General features: G+C 70.3%; 1 protein-coding gene across 1 annotated transcript in view; it reads right to left on the bottom strand.

Moving 5' to 3' along the window:
- LOC137374296 (cullin-4A-like) overlaps positions 1–15,783 on the bottom strand; it is a 91,045-nt gene extending 75,262 nt beyond the window's left edge. The window contains exon 1 of the mRNA XM_068040118.1: positions 15,160–15,783. Within this exon, the coding sequence (XP_067896219.1) occupies positions 15,160–15,553 (394 nt within the window). The 5' untranslated portion in view covers positions 15,554–15,783. The remainder of the gene's footprint in view (positions 1–15,159) is intronic.
- Positions 15,784–16,133: the final 350 nt, after the last annotated feature.

The following is a 16,133-nucleotide window of genomic DNA, read 5'->3' as shown; positions in this document are numbered from 1 at the left end:
CTGGTGGATGGGGGCGGGGGGAAGAGCTGGTGGATGGGGGCGGGGGGAAGAGCTGGTGGATGGGGGCGGGGGGAAGAGCTGGTGGATGGGGGCGGGGGGAAGAGCTGGTGGATGGGGGCGGGGGGAAGAGCTGGTGGATGGGGGCGGGGGGAAGAGCTGGTGGATGGGGGCGGGGGGAAGAGCTGGTGGATGGGGGCGGGGGGAAGAGCTGGTGGATGGGGGCGGGGGGAAGAGCTGGTGGATGGGGGCGGGGGGAAGAGCTGGTGGATGGGCGGGAGAGCGGGGGGGCGGGGAAGAGCTGGTGGATGGGGGCGGGGGGAAGAGCTGGTGGATGGGGGCGGGGGAAGAGCTGGTGGATGGGGGCGGGGGGAAGAGCTGGTGGATGGGGGCGGGGGGAAGAGCTGGTGGATGGGGGCGGGGGGAAGAGCTGGTGGATGGGGGCGGGGGGAAGAGCTGGTGGATGGGGGCGGGGGGAAGAGCTGGTGGATGGGGGCGGGGGAAGAGCTGGTGGATGGGGGCGGGGGGAAGAGCTGGTGGATGGGGGCGGGGGGAAGAGCTGGTGGATGGGGGCGGGGGGAAGAGCTGGTGGATGGGGGCGGGGGGAAGAGCTGGTGGATGGGGGCGGGGGGAAGAGCTGGTGGATGGGGGCGGGGGGAAGAGCTGGTGGATGGGGGCGGGGGGAAGAGCTGGTGGATGGGGGCGGGGGGAAGAGCTGGTGGATGGGGGCGGGGGGAAGAGCTGGTGGATGGGGGCGGGGGGAAGAGCTGGTGGATGGGGGCGGGGGGAAGAGCTGGTGGATGGGGGCGGGGGGAAGAGCTGGTGGATGGGGGCGGGGGGAAGAGCTGGTGGATGGGGGCGGGGGGAAGAGCTGGTGGATGGGGGCGGGGGGAAGAGCTGGTGGATGGGGGCGGGGGGAAGAGCTGGTGGATGGGGGCGGGGGGAAGAGCTGGTGGATGGGGGCGGGGGGAAGAGCTGGTGGATGGGGGCGGGGGGAAGAGCTGGTGGATGGGGGCGGGGGGAAGAGCTGGTGGATGGGGGCGGGGGGAAGAGCTGGTGGATGGGGGCGGGGGGAAGAGCTGGTGGATGGGGGCGGGGGGAAGAGCTGGTGGATGGGGGCGGGGGGAAGAGCTGGTGGATGGGGGCGGGGGGAAGAGCTGGTGGATGGGGGCGGGGGGAAGAGCTGGTGGATGGGGGGGGGGGAAGAGCTGGTGGATGGGATGGGGGGGGGTAAGAGCTGGTGGATGGGATGGGGGGGGGAAGAGCTGGTGGATGGGATGGGGGGGGGTAAGAGCTGGTGGATGGGATGGGGGGGGGGTAAGAGCTGGTGGATGGGATGGGGGGGGGGTAAGAGCTGGTGGATGGGATGGGGGGGGGTAAGAGCTGGTGGATGGGATGGGGGGGGGGTAAGAGCTGGTGGATGGGATGGGGGGGGGTAAGAGCTGGTGGATGGGATGGGGGGGTAAGAGCTGGTGGATGGGATGGGGGGGTAAGAGCTGGTGGATGGGATGGGGGGGTAAGAGCTGGTGGATGGGATGGGGGGGGTAAGAGCTGGTGGATGGGATGGGGGGGGTAAGAGCTGGTGGATGGGATGGGGGGGGTAAGAGCTGGTGGATGGGATGGGGGGGGTAAGAGCTGGTGGATGGGATGGGGGGGGTAAGAGCTGGTGGATGGGATGGGGGGGGTAAGAGCTGGTGGATGGGATGGGGGGGGTAAGAGCTGGTGGATGGGATGGGGGGGGTAAGAGCTGGTGGATGGGATGGGGGGGGGTAAGAGCTGGTGGATGGGATGGGGGGGGTAAGAGCAGGTGGATGGGATGGGGGGGGTAAGAGCTGGTGGATGGGATGGGGGGGGTAAGAGCTGGTGGATGGGATGGGGGGGGGTAAGAGCTGGTGGATGGGATGGGGGGGGGTAAGAGCTGGTGGATGGGATGGGGGGGGTAAGAGCTGGTGGATGGGATGGGGGGGGGTAAGAGCTGGTGGATGGGATGGGGGGGGGTAAGAGCTGGTGGATGGGATGGGGGGGGTAAGAACTGGTGGATGGGATGGGGGGGGGCCTGGTGGATGGGATGGGGGGGGGGTAAGAGCTGGTGGATGGGATGGGGGGGGGTAAGAGCTGGTGGATGGGATGGGGGGGGGTAAGAGCTGGTGGATGGGATGGGGGGGGGGTAAGAGCTGGTGGATGGGATGGGGGGGGGGTAAGAGCTGGTGGATGGGATGGGGGGGGTAAGAGCTGGTGGATGGGATGGGGGGGGTAAGAGCTGGTGGATGGGATGGGGGGGGTAAGAGCTGGTGGATGGGATGGGGGGGGTAAGAGCTGGTGGATGGGATGGGGGGGGTAAGAGCTGGTGGATGGGATGGGGGGGGTAAGAGCTGGTGGATGGGATGGGGGGGGTAAGAGCTGGTGGATGGGGGGGGGGGGAAGAGCTGGTGGATGGGGGGGGGGGGGAAGAGCTGGTGGATGGGGGGGGGGGGAAGAGCTGGTGGATGGGGGGGGGGGGAAGAGCTGGTGGATGGGGGGGGGGGGGAAGAGCTGGTGGATGGGGGGGGGGGGAAGAGCTGGTGGATGGGGGGGGGGGGGAAGAGCTGGTGGATGGGGGGGGGGGGGGAAGAGCTGGTGGATGGGGGGGGGGGGGGAAGAGCTGGTGGATGGGGGGGGGGGGGAAGAGCTGGTGGATGGGGGGGGGGGGGAAGAGCTGGTGGATGGGGGGGGGGGAAGAGCTGGTGGATGGGGGGGGGGGGGGAAGAGCTGGTGGATGGGGGGGGGGGGGGGAAGAGCTGGTGGATGGGGGGGGGGTGGAAGAGCTGGTGGATGGGATGGGGGGGGGGGGAGAAGAGCTGGTGGATGGGATGGGGGGGGAGGAGGAAGAGCTGGTGGATGTGATGTGATGGGATGGGGGGGTGGAGCTGGTGGATGGGGGTGGGGGGGGAAGAGCTGGTGGATGGGATGGGGGGGGGGAGAAGAGCTGGTGGATGGGATTGGGGGGGCGGGAGAAGAGCTGGTGGTTTGGATGGGGGGGGCGGGAGAAGAGCTGGTGGATGGGATGGGGGGGTGGAGAAGTGCTGGTGGATGGGATGGGGGGGGGAAAGCTGGTGGATGGGGGGGTGGAAGAGCTGGTGGATGGGGGGGTAGAGCTGGTGGATGGGATGGGGGGGGGGAAGAGCTGGTGGATGGGATGGGGGGGGGGTAAGAGCTGGTGGATGGGATGGGGGGGGCAAGAGCTGGTGGATGGGATGGGGGGGGGGGGTAAGAGCTGGTGGATGGGATGGGGGGGGGTAAGAGCTGGTGGATGGGATGGGGGGGGGGGTAAGAGCTGGTGGATGGGATGGGGGGGGGGTAAGAGCTGGTGGATGGGATGGGGGGGGGTAAGAGCTGGTGGATGGGATGGGGGGGGGTAAGAGCTGGTGGATGGGATGGGGGGGGTAAGAGCTGGTGGATGGGATGGGGGGGTAAGAGCTGGTGGATGGGATGGGGGGGGTAAGAGCTGGTGGATGGGATGGGGGGGGGAAGAGCTGGTGGATGGGGGGGGGGGAAGAGCTGGTGGATGGGGGGGGGGGAAGAGCTGGTGGATGGGGGGGGGGGGAAGAGCTGGTGGATGGGGGGGGGGGGAAGAGCTGGTGGATGGGGGGGGGGGAAGAGCTGGTGGATGGGGGGGGGGGAAGAGCTGGTGGATGGGGGGGGGGGAAGAGCTGGTGGATGGGGGGGGGGGAAGAGCTGGTGGATGGGGGGGGGGGGAAGAGCTGGTGGATGGGGGGGGGGGGAAGAGCTGGTGGATGGGGGGGGGGGAAGAGCTGGTGGATGGGGGGGGGGGGAAGAGCTGGTGGATGGGGGGGGGGGGGAAGAGCTGGTGGATGGGGGGGGGAAGAGCTGGTGGATGGGGGGGGAAGAGCTGGTGGATGGGGGGGGGGAAGAGCTGGTGGATGGGGGGGGGGAAGAGCTGGTGGATGGGGGGGGGGAAGAGCTGGTGGATGGGGGGGGGGGAAGAGCTGGTGGATGGGGGGGGGGGGAAGAGCTGGTGGATGGGGGGGGGGGAAGAGCTGGTGGATGGGGGGGGGGGAAGAGCTGGTGGATGGGGGGGGGGGGGGAAGAGCTGGTGGATGGGGGGGGGGGGGAAGAGCTGGTGGATGGGGGGGGGGGGAAGAGCTGGTGGATGGGGGGGGGGGGAAGAGCTGGTGGATGGGGGGGGGGGGAAGAGCTGGTGGATGGGGGGGGGGGGGAAGAGCTGGTGGATGGGGGGGGGGGGAAGAGCTGGTGGATGGGGGGGGGGGAAGAGCTGGTGGATGGGGGGGGGGGAAGAGCTGGTGGATGGGGGGGGGGGGAAGAGCTGGTGGATGGGGGGGGGGGGGAAGAGCTGGTGGATTGGTGGATGGGGGGGGGGGGGAAGAGCTGGTGGATGGGGGGGGGGGAAGAGCTGGTGGATGGGGGGGGGGGGGGGAAGAGCTGGTGGATGGGGGGGGGGGAAGAGCTGGTGGATGGGGGGGGGGGGGGAAGAGCTGGTGGATGGGGGGGGGGTGGAAGAGCTGGTGGATGGGATGGGGGGGGGGAGAAGAGCTGGTGGATGGGATGGGGGGGGAGGAGGAAGAGCTGGTGGATGTGATGTGATGGGATGGGGGGGTGGAGCTGGGTGATGGGGGTGGGGGGAGAAGAGCTGGTGGATGGGATTGGGGGGGCGGGAGAAGAGCTGGTGGTTTGGATGGGGGGGGCGGGAGAAGAGCTGGTGGATGGGATGGGGGGTGGAGAAGTGCTGGTGGATGGGATGGGGGGGGGAAAGCTGGTGGATGGGGGGGTGGAAGAGCTGGTGGATGGGGGGGTAGAGCTGGTGGATGGGATGGGGGGGGGGGGAAGAGCTGGTGGATGAGATGGGGGGGGGGGGGAAAAGAGCTGGTGGATGGGATGGGGGGGGGAAAGAGCTGGTGGATGGGATGGGGCGGGGGGGGGGGGAGAAGAGCTGGTGGATGGGATGGGGGGGGGGGAGAGAAGAGCTGGTGGATGGGATGGGGGGGGGGGGGGGAGAAGAGCTGGTGGATGGGATGGGGGGGGGGGGAGAAGAGCTGGTGGATGGGATGGGGGGGGGGTAAGAGCTGGTGGATGGGATGGGGGGGGTGGTAAGAGCTGGTGGATGGGATGGGGGGGGGGGTAAGAGCTGGTGGATGGGATGGGGGGGGGTAAGAGCTGGTGGATGGGATGGGGGGGGGGTAAGAGCTGGTGGATGGGATGGGGGGGGGTAAGAGCTGGTGGATGGGATGGGGGGGGTAAGAGCTGGTGGATGGGATGGGGGGGGTAAGAGCTGGTGGATGGGATGGGGGGGGGGGTAAGAGCTGGTGGATGGGATGGGGGGGGGGGCAAGAGCTGGTGGATGGGATGGGGGGGGGGGCAAGAGCTGGTGGATGGGATGGGGGGGGGGTAAGAGCTGGTGGATGGGATGGGGGGGGGTAAGAGCTGGTGGATGGGATGGGGGGGGGTAAGAGCTGGTGGATGGGATGGGGGGGGGTAAGAGCTGGTGGATGGGATGGGGGGGGGGTAAGAGCTGGTGGATGGGATGGGGGGGGTAAGAGCTGGTGGATGGGATGGGGGGGGTAAGAGCTGGTGGATGGGATGGGGGGGGTAAGAGCTGGTGGATGGGATGGGGGGGGGTAAGAGCTGGTGGATGGGATGGGGGGGGGTAAGAGCTGGTGGATGGGATGGGGGGGTAAGAGCTGGTGGATGGGATGGGGGGGTAAGAGCTGGTGGATGGGATGGGGGGGGTAAGAGCTGGTGGATGGGATGGGGGGGGTAAGAGCTGGTGGATGGGATGGGGGGGGTAAGAGCTGGTGGATGGGATGGGGGGGGTAAGAGCTGGTGGATGGGATGGGGGGGGTAAGAGCTGGTGGATGGGATGGGGGGGGTAAGAGCTGGTGGATGGGATGGGGGGGGTAAGAGCTGGTGGATGGGATGGGGGGGGTAAGAGCTGGTGGATGGGATGGGGGGGGTAAGGGCAGGTGGATGGGATGGGGGGGGTAAGAGCTGGTGGATGGGATGGGGGGGGGTAAGAGCTGGTGGATGGGATGGGGGGGGTAAGAGCTGGTGGATGGGATGGGGGGGGGTAAGAGCTGGTGGATGGGATGGGGGGGGTAAGAGCTGGTGGATGGGATGGGGGGGGTAAGAGCTGGTGGATGGGATGGGGGGGGTAAGAGCTGGTGGATGGGATGGGGGGGGTAAGAGCTGGTGGATGGGATGGGGGGGGTAAGAGCTGGTGGATGGGATGGGGGGGGTAAGAGCTGGTGGATGGGATGGGGGGGGTAAGAGCTGGTGGATGGGATGGGGGGGGTAAGAGCTGGTGGATGGGATGGGGGGGGTAAGAACTGGTGGATGGGATGGGGGGGGTAAGAGCTGGTGGATGGGATGGGGGGGGGTAAGAGCTGGTGGATGGGATGGGGGGGGGGTAAGAGCTGGTGGATGGGATGGGGGGGGGGTAAGAGCTGGTGGATGGGATGGGGGGGGGGTAAGAGCTGGTGGATGGGATGGGGGGGGGGTAAGAGCTGGTGGATGGGATGGGGGGGGATAAGAGCTGGTGGATGGGATGGGGGGGGATAAGAGCTGGTGGATGGGATGGGGGGGGGTAAGAGCTGGTGGATGGGATGGGGGGGGGTAAGAGCTGGTGGATGGGATGGGGGGGGTAAGAGCTGGTGGATGGGATGGGGGGGGTAAGAGCTGGTGGATGGGATGGGGGGGGTAAGAGCTGGTGGATGGGATGGGGGGGGTAAGAGCTGGTGGATGGGATGGGGGGGGTAAGAGCTGGTGGATGGGATGGGGGGGGTAAGAGCTGGTGGATGGGATGGGGGGGGTAAGAGCTGGTGGATGGGATGGGGGGGGGTAAGAGCTGGTGGATGGGATGGGGGGGTAAGAGCTGGTGGATGGGATGGGGGGGTAAGAGCTGGTGGATGGGAGGGGGGGTGGTGGATGGGAGGGGGGGTGGTGGATGGGAGGGGGGGTGGTGGATGGGAGGGGGGGTGGTGGATGGGAGGGGGGGTGGTGGATGGGAGGGGGGGTGGTGGATGGGAGGGGGGGTGGTGGATGGGAGGGGGGGTGGTGGATGGGAGGGGGGGTGGTGGATGGGAGGGGGGGTGGTGGATGGGAGGGGGGGTGGTGGATGGGAGGGGGGGTGGTGGATGGGAGGGGGGGTGGTGGATGGGAGGGGGGGTGGTGGATGGGAGGGGGGGTGGTGGATGGGAGGGGGGGTGGTGGATGGGAGGGGGGGTGGTGGATGGGAGGGGGGGTGGTGGATGGGAGGGGGGGTGGTGGATGGGAGGGGGGGTGGTGGATGGGAGGGGGGGTGGTGGATGGGAGGGGGGGTGGTGGATGGGAGGGGGGGTGGTGGATGGGAGGGGGGGTGGTGGATGGGAGGGGGGGTGGTGGATGGGAGGGGGGGTGGTGGATGGGAGGGGGGGTGGTGGATGGGAGGGGGGGTGGTGGATGGGAGGGGGGGTGGTGGATGGGAGGGGGGGTGGTGGATGGGAGGGGGGGTGGTGGATGGGAGGGGGGGTGGTGGATGGGAGGGGGGGTGGTGGATGGGAGGGGGGGTGGTGGATGGGAGGGGGGGTGGTGGATGGGAGGGGGGGTGGTGGATGGGAGGGGGGGTGGTGGATGGGAGGGGGGGTGGTGGATGGGAGGGGGGGTGGTGGATGGGAGGGGGGGTGGTGGATGGGAGGGGGGGTGGTGGATGGGAGGGGGGGTGGTGGATGGGAGGGGGGGTGGTGGATGGGAGGGGGGGTGGTGGATGGGAGGGGGGGTGGTGGATGGGAGGGGGGGTGGTGGATGGGAGGGGGGGTGGTGGATGGGAGGGGGGGTGGTGGATGGGAGGGGGGGTGGTGGATGGGAGGGGGGGTGGTGGATGGGAGGGGGGGTGGTGGATGGGAGGGGGGGTGGTGGATGGGAGGGGGGGTGGTGGATGGGAGGGGGGGTGGTGGATGGGAGGGGGGGTGGTGGATGGGAGGGGGGGTGGTGGATGGGAGGGGGGGTGGTGGATGGGAGGGGGGGGTGGTGGATGGGAGGGGGGGTGGTGGATGGGAGGGGGGGTGGTGGATGGGAGGGGGGGTGGTGGATGGGAGGGGGGGTGGTGGATGGGAGGGGGGGTGGTGGATGGGAGGGGGGGTGGTGGATGGGAGGGGGGGTGGTGGATGGGAGGGGGGGTGGTGGATGGGAGGGGGGGTGGTGGATGGGAGGGGGGGTGGTGGATGGGAGGGGGGGTGGTGGATGGGAGGGGGGGTGGTGGATGGGAGGGGGGGTGGTGGATGGGAGGGGGGGTGGTGGATGGGAGGGGGGGTGGTGGATGGGAGGGGGGGTGGTGGATGGGAGGGGGGGTGGTGGATGGGAGGGGGGGTGGTGGATGGGAGGGGGGGTGGTGGATGGGAGGGGGGGTGGTGGATGGGAGGGGGGGTGGTGGATGGGAGGGGGGGTGGTGGATGGGAGGGGGGGTGGTGGATGGGAGGGGGGGTGGTGGATGGGAGGGGGGGTGGTGGATGGGAGGGGGGGTGGTGGATGGGAGGGGGGGTGGTGGATGGGAGGGGGGGTGGTGGATGGGAGGGGGGGTGGTGGATGGGAGGGGGGGTGGTGGATGGGAGGGGGGGGTGGTGGATGGGAGGGGGGGTGGTGGATGGGAGGGGGGGTGGTGGATGGGAGGGGGGGTGGTGGATGGGAGGGGGGGTGGTGGATGGGAGGGGGGGTGGTGGATGGGAGGGGGGGTGGTGGATGGGAGGGGGGGTGGTGGATGGGAGGGGGGGTGGTGGATGGGAGGGGGGGTGGTGGATGGGAGGGGGGGTGGTGGATGGGAGGGGGGGTGGTGGATGGGAGGGGGGGTGGTGGATGGGAGGGGGGGTGGTGGATGGGAGGGGGGGGTGGTGGATGGGAGGGGGGGTGGTGGATGGGAGGGGGGGTGGTGGATGGGAGGGGGGGTGGTGGATGGGAGGGGGGGTGGTGGATGGGAGGGGGGGTGGTGGATGGGAGGGGGGGTGGAGGTGGTGGTGGAGGGGAGGGGGTGGGTGGTGGATGGGAGGGGAGGGGGGGGTGGAGGTGGTGGATGGGAGGGGGGGGTGGTGGATGGGAGGGGGGGTGGAGGTGGTGGATGGGAGGGGAGGGGGTGGAGGTGGTGGATGGGAGGGGAGGGGGGTGGAGGTGGTGGATGGGAGGGGAGGGGGTGAGGAGGTGGTGGATGGGAGGGGAGGGGCCTGGTGGATGGGATGGGGGGGGTAAGAGCTGGTGGATGGGATGGGGGGGGGGTAAGAGCTGGTGGATGGGATGGGGGGGGTAAGAGCTGGTGGATGGGATGGGGGGGGGGGGGTAAGAGCTGGTGGATGGGATGGGGGGGGGGTAAGAGCTGGTGGATGGGATGGGGGGGGGTAAGAGCTGGTGGATGGGATGGGGGGTGGTAAGAGCTGGTGGATGGGATGGGGGGGGTAAGAGCTGGTGGATGGGATGGGGGGGGAAGAGCTGGTGGATGGGATGGGGGGGGGTAAGAGCTGGTGGATGGGATGGGGGGGTAAGAGCTGGTGGATGGGATGGGGGGGGGGTGGAGGTGGTGAATGGGATGGGGGGGGGGTGGAGGTGGTGAATGGGATGGGGGGGGGGGTGGAGGTGGTGAATGGGATGGGGGGGGGGGGTGGAGGTGGTGAATGGGATGGGGGGGGGTGGAGGTGGTGAATGGGATGGGGGGGGGTGGAGGTGGTGAATGGGATGGGGGGGGGTGGAGGTGGTGAATGGGATGGGGGGGGGGGTGGAGGTGGTGAATGGGATGGGGGGGGGTGGAGGTGGTGAATGGGATGGGGGGGGGTGGAGGTGGTGAATGGGATGGGGGGGGTGGAGGTGGTGAATGGGATGGGGGGGGTGGAGGTGGTGAATGGGATGGGGGGGGTGGAGGTGGTGAATGGGATGGGGGGGGGGTGGAGGTGGAGGTGGTGAATGGGATGGGGGGGGGGGGTGGAGGTGGTGAATGGGATGGGGGGGGTGGAGGTGGTGGATGGGATGGGGGGGGGTGGAGATGGTGGATGGGAGGGGGGGGGGTGGAGGTGGTGGATGGGAGGGGGGGGGTGGAGGTGGTGGATGGGAGGGGGGGGGGTGGAGGTGGTGGATGGGAGGGGGGGGGGGTGGAGGTGGTGGATGGGAGGGGGGGGGGGTGGAGGTGGTGGATGGGAGGGGGGGGGGGTGGAGGTGGTGGATGGGAGGGGGGGGGGGTGGAGGTGGTGGATGGGAGGGGGGGGGTGGAGGTGGTGGATGGGAGGGGGGGGGGGTGGAGGTGGTGGATGGGAGGGGGGGGGGTGGAGGTGGTGGATGGGAGGGGGGGGGGGGTGGAGGTGGTGGATGGGAGGGGGGGGGGTGGAGGTGGTGGATGGGAGGGGGGGGGGTGGAGGTGGTGGATGGGAGGGGGGGGGTGGAGGTGGTGGATGGGAGGGGGGGGTGGAGGTGGTGGATGGGAGGGGGGGGGGGGTGGAGGTGGTGGATGGGAGTGGGGGGGGTGGAGGTGGTGGATGGGAGTGGGGGGGGTGGAGGTGGTGGATGGGAGTGGGGGGGGGTGGAGGTGGTGGATGGGAGTGGGGGGGGTGGAGGGTGGTGGATGGGAGTGGGGGGGTGGAGGTGGTGGATGGGAGTGGGGGGGTGGAGGTGGTGGATGGGAGTGGGGGGGGTGGAGGTGGTGGATGGGAGTGGGGGGTGGAGGTGGTGGATGGGAGTGGGGGGGTGGATGGGAGTGGGGGGGTGGATGGGAGTGGAGGTGGTGGATGGGAGTGGAGGTGGTGGATGGGAGGGGGGGTGGTGGATGGGAGGGGGGTGGTGGATGGGAGGGGGGTGGTGGATGGGAGGGGGGTGGTGGATGGGAGGGAGGGGGAGGTGGTGGATGGGAGGGGGGTGGGTGGTGGTGGATGGGAGGGGTGGGGTGGGTGGAGGTGGGAGGGGAGGGGTGGGTGGAGGTGGGATGGGAGGGGGGGGGTGGAGGTGGTGGGATGGGAGGGGGGGTGGTGGATGGGAGGGGGGGTGGAGGTGGTGGATGGGAGGAGGGGAGGTGGTGGATGGAGGGGGAGGGGGAGGGGTGGTGGTGGAGGTGGGAGGGGTGGAGGGGGTGGAGGGTGGAGGTGGTGGTGGAGGGGAGGGGTGGAGGTGGTGGATGGGAGGGGGGGGGTGGAGGTGGTGGATGGGAGGGGGGGGGGTGGAGGTGGTGGATGGGAGTGGGGGGGGTGGAGGTGGTGGATGGGAGTGGGGGGGGTGGAGGTGGTGGATGGGAGTGGGGGGGGGGTGAGGTGGTGGATGGGAGTGGGGGGGGTGGAGGTGGTGGATGGGAGTGGGGGGGTGGAGGGTGGTGGATGGGAGTGGGGGGGGTGGAGGTGGTGGATGGGAGTGGGGGGGGTGGAGGTGGTGGATGGGAGTGGGGGGGGTGGAGGTGGTGGATGGGAGTGGGGGGGGTGGAGGTGGTGGATGGGAGTGGGGGGGTGTGGAGGTGGTGGATGGGAGTGGAGGTGTGGATGGGAGTGGGGGATGGGAGGGGGGGTGGTGGATGGGAGGGGGGGTGGTGGATGGGAGGGGGGTGGTGGATGGGAGGGGGGGTGGTGGATGGGAGGGGGGGTGGTGGATGGGAGGGGGGGTGGTGGATGGGAGGGGGGGTGGTGGATGGAGGGGGGGGTGGTGGATGGGAGGGGGGGGTGGTGGATGGGAGGGGGGGGTGGTGGATGGGAGGGGGGGTGGTGGATGGGAGGGGGGGTGGTGGATGGGAGGGGGGGTGGTGGATGGGAGGGGGGGTGGTGGATGGGAGGGGGGGTGGTGGATGGGAGGGGGGGTGGTGGATGGGAGGGGGGGTGGGGATGGGAGGGGGGGTGGTGGATGGGAGGGGGGGTGGTGGATGGGAGGGGGGTGGTGGATGGGAGGGGGGGTGGTGGATGGGAGGGGGGGTGGTGGATGGGAGGGGGGGTGGTGGATGGGAGGGGGGGTGGTGGATGGGAGGGGGGGTGGTGGATGGGAGGGGGGGTGGTGGATGGGAGGGGGGGTGGTGGATGGGAGGGGGGGTGGATGGGAGGGGGGGTGGTGGATGGGAGGGGGGGTGGTGGATGGGAGGGGGGGTGGTGGATGGGAGGGGGGGTGGTGGATGGGAGGGGGGGTGGTGGATGGGAGGGGGGGTGGTGGATGGGAGGGGGGGTGGTGGATGGGAGGGGGGGTGGTGGATGGGAGGGGGGGTGGTGGATGGGAGGGGGGGTGGTGGATGGGAGGGGGGGTGGTGGATGGGAGGGGGGGGTGGTGGATGGGAGGGGGTGGGAGGTGGTGGATGGGAGGGGGGGTGGTGGATGGGAGGGGGGGTGGTGGATGGGAGGGGGGGTGGTGGATGGGAGGGGGGGTGGTGGATGGGAGGGGGGGTGGTGGATGGAGGGGGGTGGTGGATGGGAGGGGGGGTGGTGGATGGGAGGGGGGGTGGTGGATGGGAGGGGGGGGTGGTGGATGGGAGGGGGGGGTGGTGGATGGGAGGGGGGGTGGTGGATGGGAGGGGGGGTGGTGGATGGGAGGGGGGGTGGTGGATGGGAGGGGGGGTGGTGGATGGGAGGGGGGGTGGTGGATGGGAGGGGGGGTGGTGGATGGGAGGGGGGGTGGTGGATGGGAGGGGGGGTGGTGGATGGGAGGGGGGGTGGTGGATGGGAGGGGGGGTGGTGGATGGGAGGGGGGGTGGTGGATGGGAGGGGGGGTGGTGGATGGGAGGGGGGGTGGTGGATGGGAGGGGGGGTGGTGGATGGGAGGGGGGGTGGTGGATGGGAGGGGGGGTGGTGGATGGGAGGGGGGGTGGTGGATGGGAGGGGGGGTGGTGGATGGGAGGGGGGGTGGTGGATGGGAGGGGGGGTGGTGGATGGGAGGGGGGGTGGTGGATGGGAGGGGGGGTGGTGGATGGGAGGGGGGGTGGTGGATGGGAGGGGGGGTGGTGGATGGGAGGGGGGTGGTGGATGGGAGGGGGGGTGGTGGATGGGAGGGGGGGTGGTGGATGGGAGGGGGGGTGGTGGATGGGAGGGGGGGTGGTGGATGGGAGGGGGGGTGGAGGTGGTGGATGGGAGGGGAGGGGTGGGTGGTGGATGGGAGGGGAGGGGGGGGGTGGAGGTGGTGGATGGGAGGGGGGGTGGTGGATGGGAGGGGGGGTGGAGGGTGGTGGATGGGAGGGGAGGGGGTGGAGGTGGTGGATGGGAGGGGAGGGGGTGGAGGTGGTGGATGGGAGGGGAGGGGTGGAGGTGGTGGATGGGAGGGAGGGGGTGGAGGTGGTGGATGGGAGGGGAGGGGGTGGAGGTGGTGGATGGGAGGGGAGGGGGTGGAGGTGGTGGATGGGAGGGGAGGGGGTGGAGGTGGTGGATGGGAGGGGAGGGGGTGGAGGTGGTGGATGGGAGGGGGGGGGGTGGAGGTGGTGGATGGGAGGGGGGGGGGTGGAGGTGGTGGATGGGAGGGGGGGGGGTGGAGGTGGTGGATGGGAGGGGGGAGGTGGAGGTGGTGGATGGGGGGGTGGAGGTGGTGGATGGGGGGGTGGAGGTGGTGGATGGGGGGGTGGTGGAGGTGGTGGATGGGGGGTGGAGGTGGTGGATGGGGGGGGTGGAGGTGGTGGATGGGGGGGTGGAGGTGGTGGATGGGGGGGTGGAGGTGGTGGATGGGGGGGTGGAGGTGGTGGATGGGGGGGTGGAGGTGGTGGATGGGGGGTGGAGGTGGTGGATGGGGGTGAGGTGGATGGGGGTGGAGTGGTGGATGGGGGGTGGAGGTGGTGGATGGGGGGGTGGAGGTGGTGGATGGGGGGGTGGAGGTGGTGGATGGGGGGGTGGAGGTGGTGGATGGGGGGGGGGTGGAGGTGGTGGAGGGGGGGTGGAGGTGGTGGATGGGGGGGGGTGGAGGTGGTGGATGGGAGGGGGGGGGTGGAGGTGGTGGATGGGAGGGGGGGGGTGGAGGTGGTGGATGGGAGGGGGGGGGGTGGAGGTGGTGGATGGGAGGGGGGGGGTGGAGGTGGTGGATGGGAGGGGGGGGGTGGAGGTGGTGGATGGGAGGGGGGGGGTGGAGGTGGTGGATGGGAGGGGGGGGGTGGAGGTGGTGGATGGGAGGGGGGGGGGTGGAGGTGGTGGATGGGAGGGGGGGGGTGGAGGTGGTGGATGGGAGGGGGGGGGTGGAGGTGGTGGATGGGAGGGGGGGTGTGGAGGTGGTGGATGGGAGGGGGGGGTGTGGAGGTGGTGGATGGGAGGGGGGTGTGGAGGTGGTGGATGGGAGGGGGGGGTGGAGGGGGGGGTGGAGGGGGGGGTGGAGGTGGTGGATGGGAGGGGGGGGGGTGGAGGTGGTGGTTGGGAGGGGGGGGTGGAGGTGGTGGATGGGGGGAGGGGGGGTGGAGGTGGTGGATGGGAGGGGGGGTGGAGGTGGTGGATGGGAGGGGGGGTGGAGGTGGTGGATGGGATGGGGGTGGGGGGTGGATGGGATGGGGGTGGGGGGTGGATGGGATGGGGGTGGGGGGTGGATGGGATGGGGGTGGGGGGTGGATGGGATGGGGGTGGGGGTGGATGGGATGGGGGTGGGGGGTGGAGGTGGTGGATGGGGGGTGGAGGTGGTGGATGGGGGGTGGAGGTGGTGGATGGGGGGTGGGGGGTGGATGGGGGAGGGGGGTGGAGGTGGTGGATGGGGGGAGGGGGGGTGGAGGTGGTGGATGGGGGAGGGGGGGTGGAGGGTGGATGGGATGGGGGGGGGTGGATGGGATGGGGGGGGGTGGATGGGATGGGGGGGGGGGTGGATGGGATGGGGGGGGGGTGGATGGGATGGGGGGGGGGTGGATGGGATGGAGGTGGGGGGTGGAGGTGGTGGATGGGGGGAGGGGGGGTGGAGGTGGTGGATGGGGGGAGGGGGGGTGGATGGGGGGAGGGGGGGGTGGAGGTGGTGGATGGGAGGGGAGGGGGTGGAGGTGGTGGATGGGAGGGGAGGGGGTTGGAGGTGGTGGAGGGGAGGGGGTGGAGGTGGTGGATGGGAGGGGAGGGGAGGGGTGGAGGTGGTGGATGGGAGGGGGGGTGGAGGTGGTGGATGGGAGGGGGGGGGAGGGGGTGGAGGTGGTGGATGGGAGGGGGGGGTGGAGGTGGTGGATGGGAGGGGGGGGGTGGAGGTGGTGGATGGGAGGGGGGGGGGGAGGTGGTGGATGGATTCACATCGACCCACCTCTGAAGTTCTTGATAAGCAGCTTCTTGGAAGCAGCCTGTTTGCCGCCGGGACCTGCCGCCCTACTCAGGCCATTGGTGTGTCCGAGCAGCGCCGAGAAGTTGGCCTTCCGCTGCCCGTCGTCAGCCATGCCGGCCTCGGCCTCTCCCAGGCCCGGAGCCTGAGTAGGGGCCGCGGCCGCCGTGTCCCCCGCTCGGACCCGCTTCTTGCCTTGCCCAGCCTGGGGTCCACTCAGCTGCTGCGGGGAGGCCGCTTTGCCCGGGGATGAGCCGCGGGTCCCTGCCTCGCCCGGCTCCGCTATCCGCACTCTCTTCTTTGGGTGGCCGCGGTTACTGACATCGGCGAGCCGCTCCTCCTCGGGGGAACTCTCACAGGGAGCCGCCGGCCGCAGCATCAACAGCGGCTGCACTCAGGCCCGGGGGTGCAGGGAGCAGCCGAGGAGGCCCGGCCTCACCGACCGCACTCTGGGACTCAGCCTGTGAAACCAGCTGCTGCCGACTCTTCACCACATCGTTCGGCCGAGTACTGGGCCGCACCCTCCGCTCTGTCCTGTCGCCAAGCGTGGGGAGAGAAGCGGGCAGATAGGCCCGGCACCACCGGAAGTAAACAGCCGCACCCTGACCCCTCACCCTGCAGATGACTGTTTCCGCTGGGTGGTTGGGAGGCGAGTGTGGTCCTGGCACCCTCAGGCTGGGGTAGGAGAGGCACTAACGGCACCCTCAGGCTGGGCCTGGAGCCGCTACTCCCGCTTCCACACGGGTCCCGTGTTGCAGACTGACCGCTGCACCAGGCGCTGCCCTCCCAGGTCAGTACGGGGTATGATCTTGAAGCAAGAGTGGGAGAGGGTGGGGATCTGAATTGTTATTAGGACGGACTGGGTGGATATTGGTAACTATTTGCGCCACACAAGTGCCAGGCAATGACCGTCTCCAACAAGAGAGAATATAACTGATATCAGTGTGTTTTATATATAA

The sequence above is a fragment of the Heterodontus francisci genome, chromosome 10, assembly GCF_036365525.1.
Source record: "Heterodontus francisci isolate sHetFra1 chromosome 10, sHetFra1.hap1, whole genome shotgun sequence".
NCBI classification, from domain to species: domain Eukaryota; kingdom Metazoa; phylum Chordata; class Chondrichthyes; order Heterodontiformes; family Heterodontidae; genus Heterodontus; species Heterodontus francisci.
The sequence above is the reverse complement of the archived record's forward strand: the minus strand, read 5'-3'. Positions and strand labels throughout refer to the sequence as shown.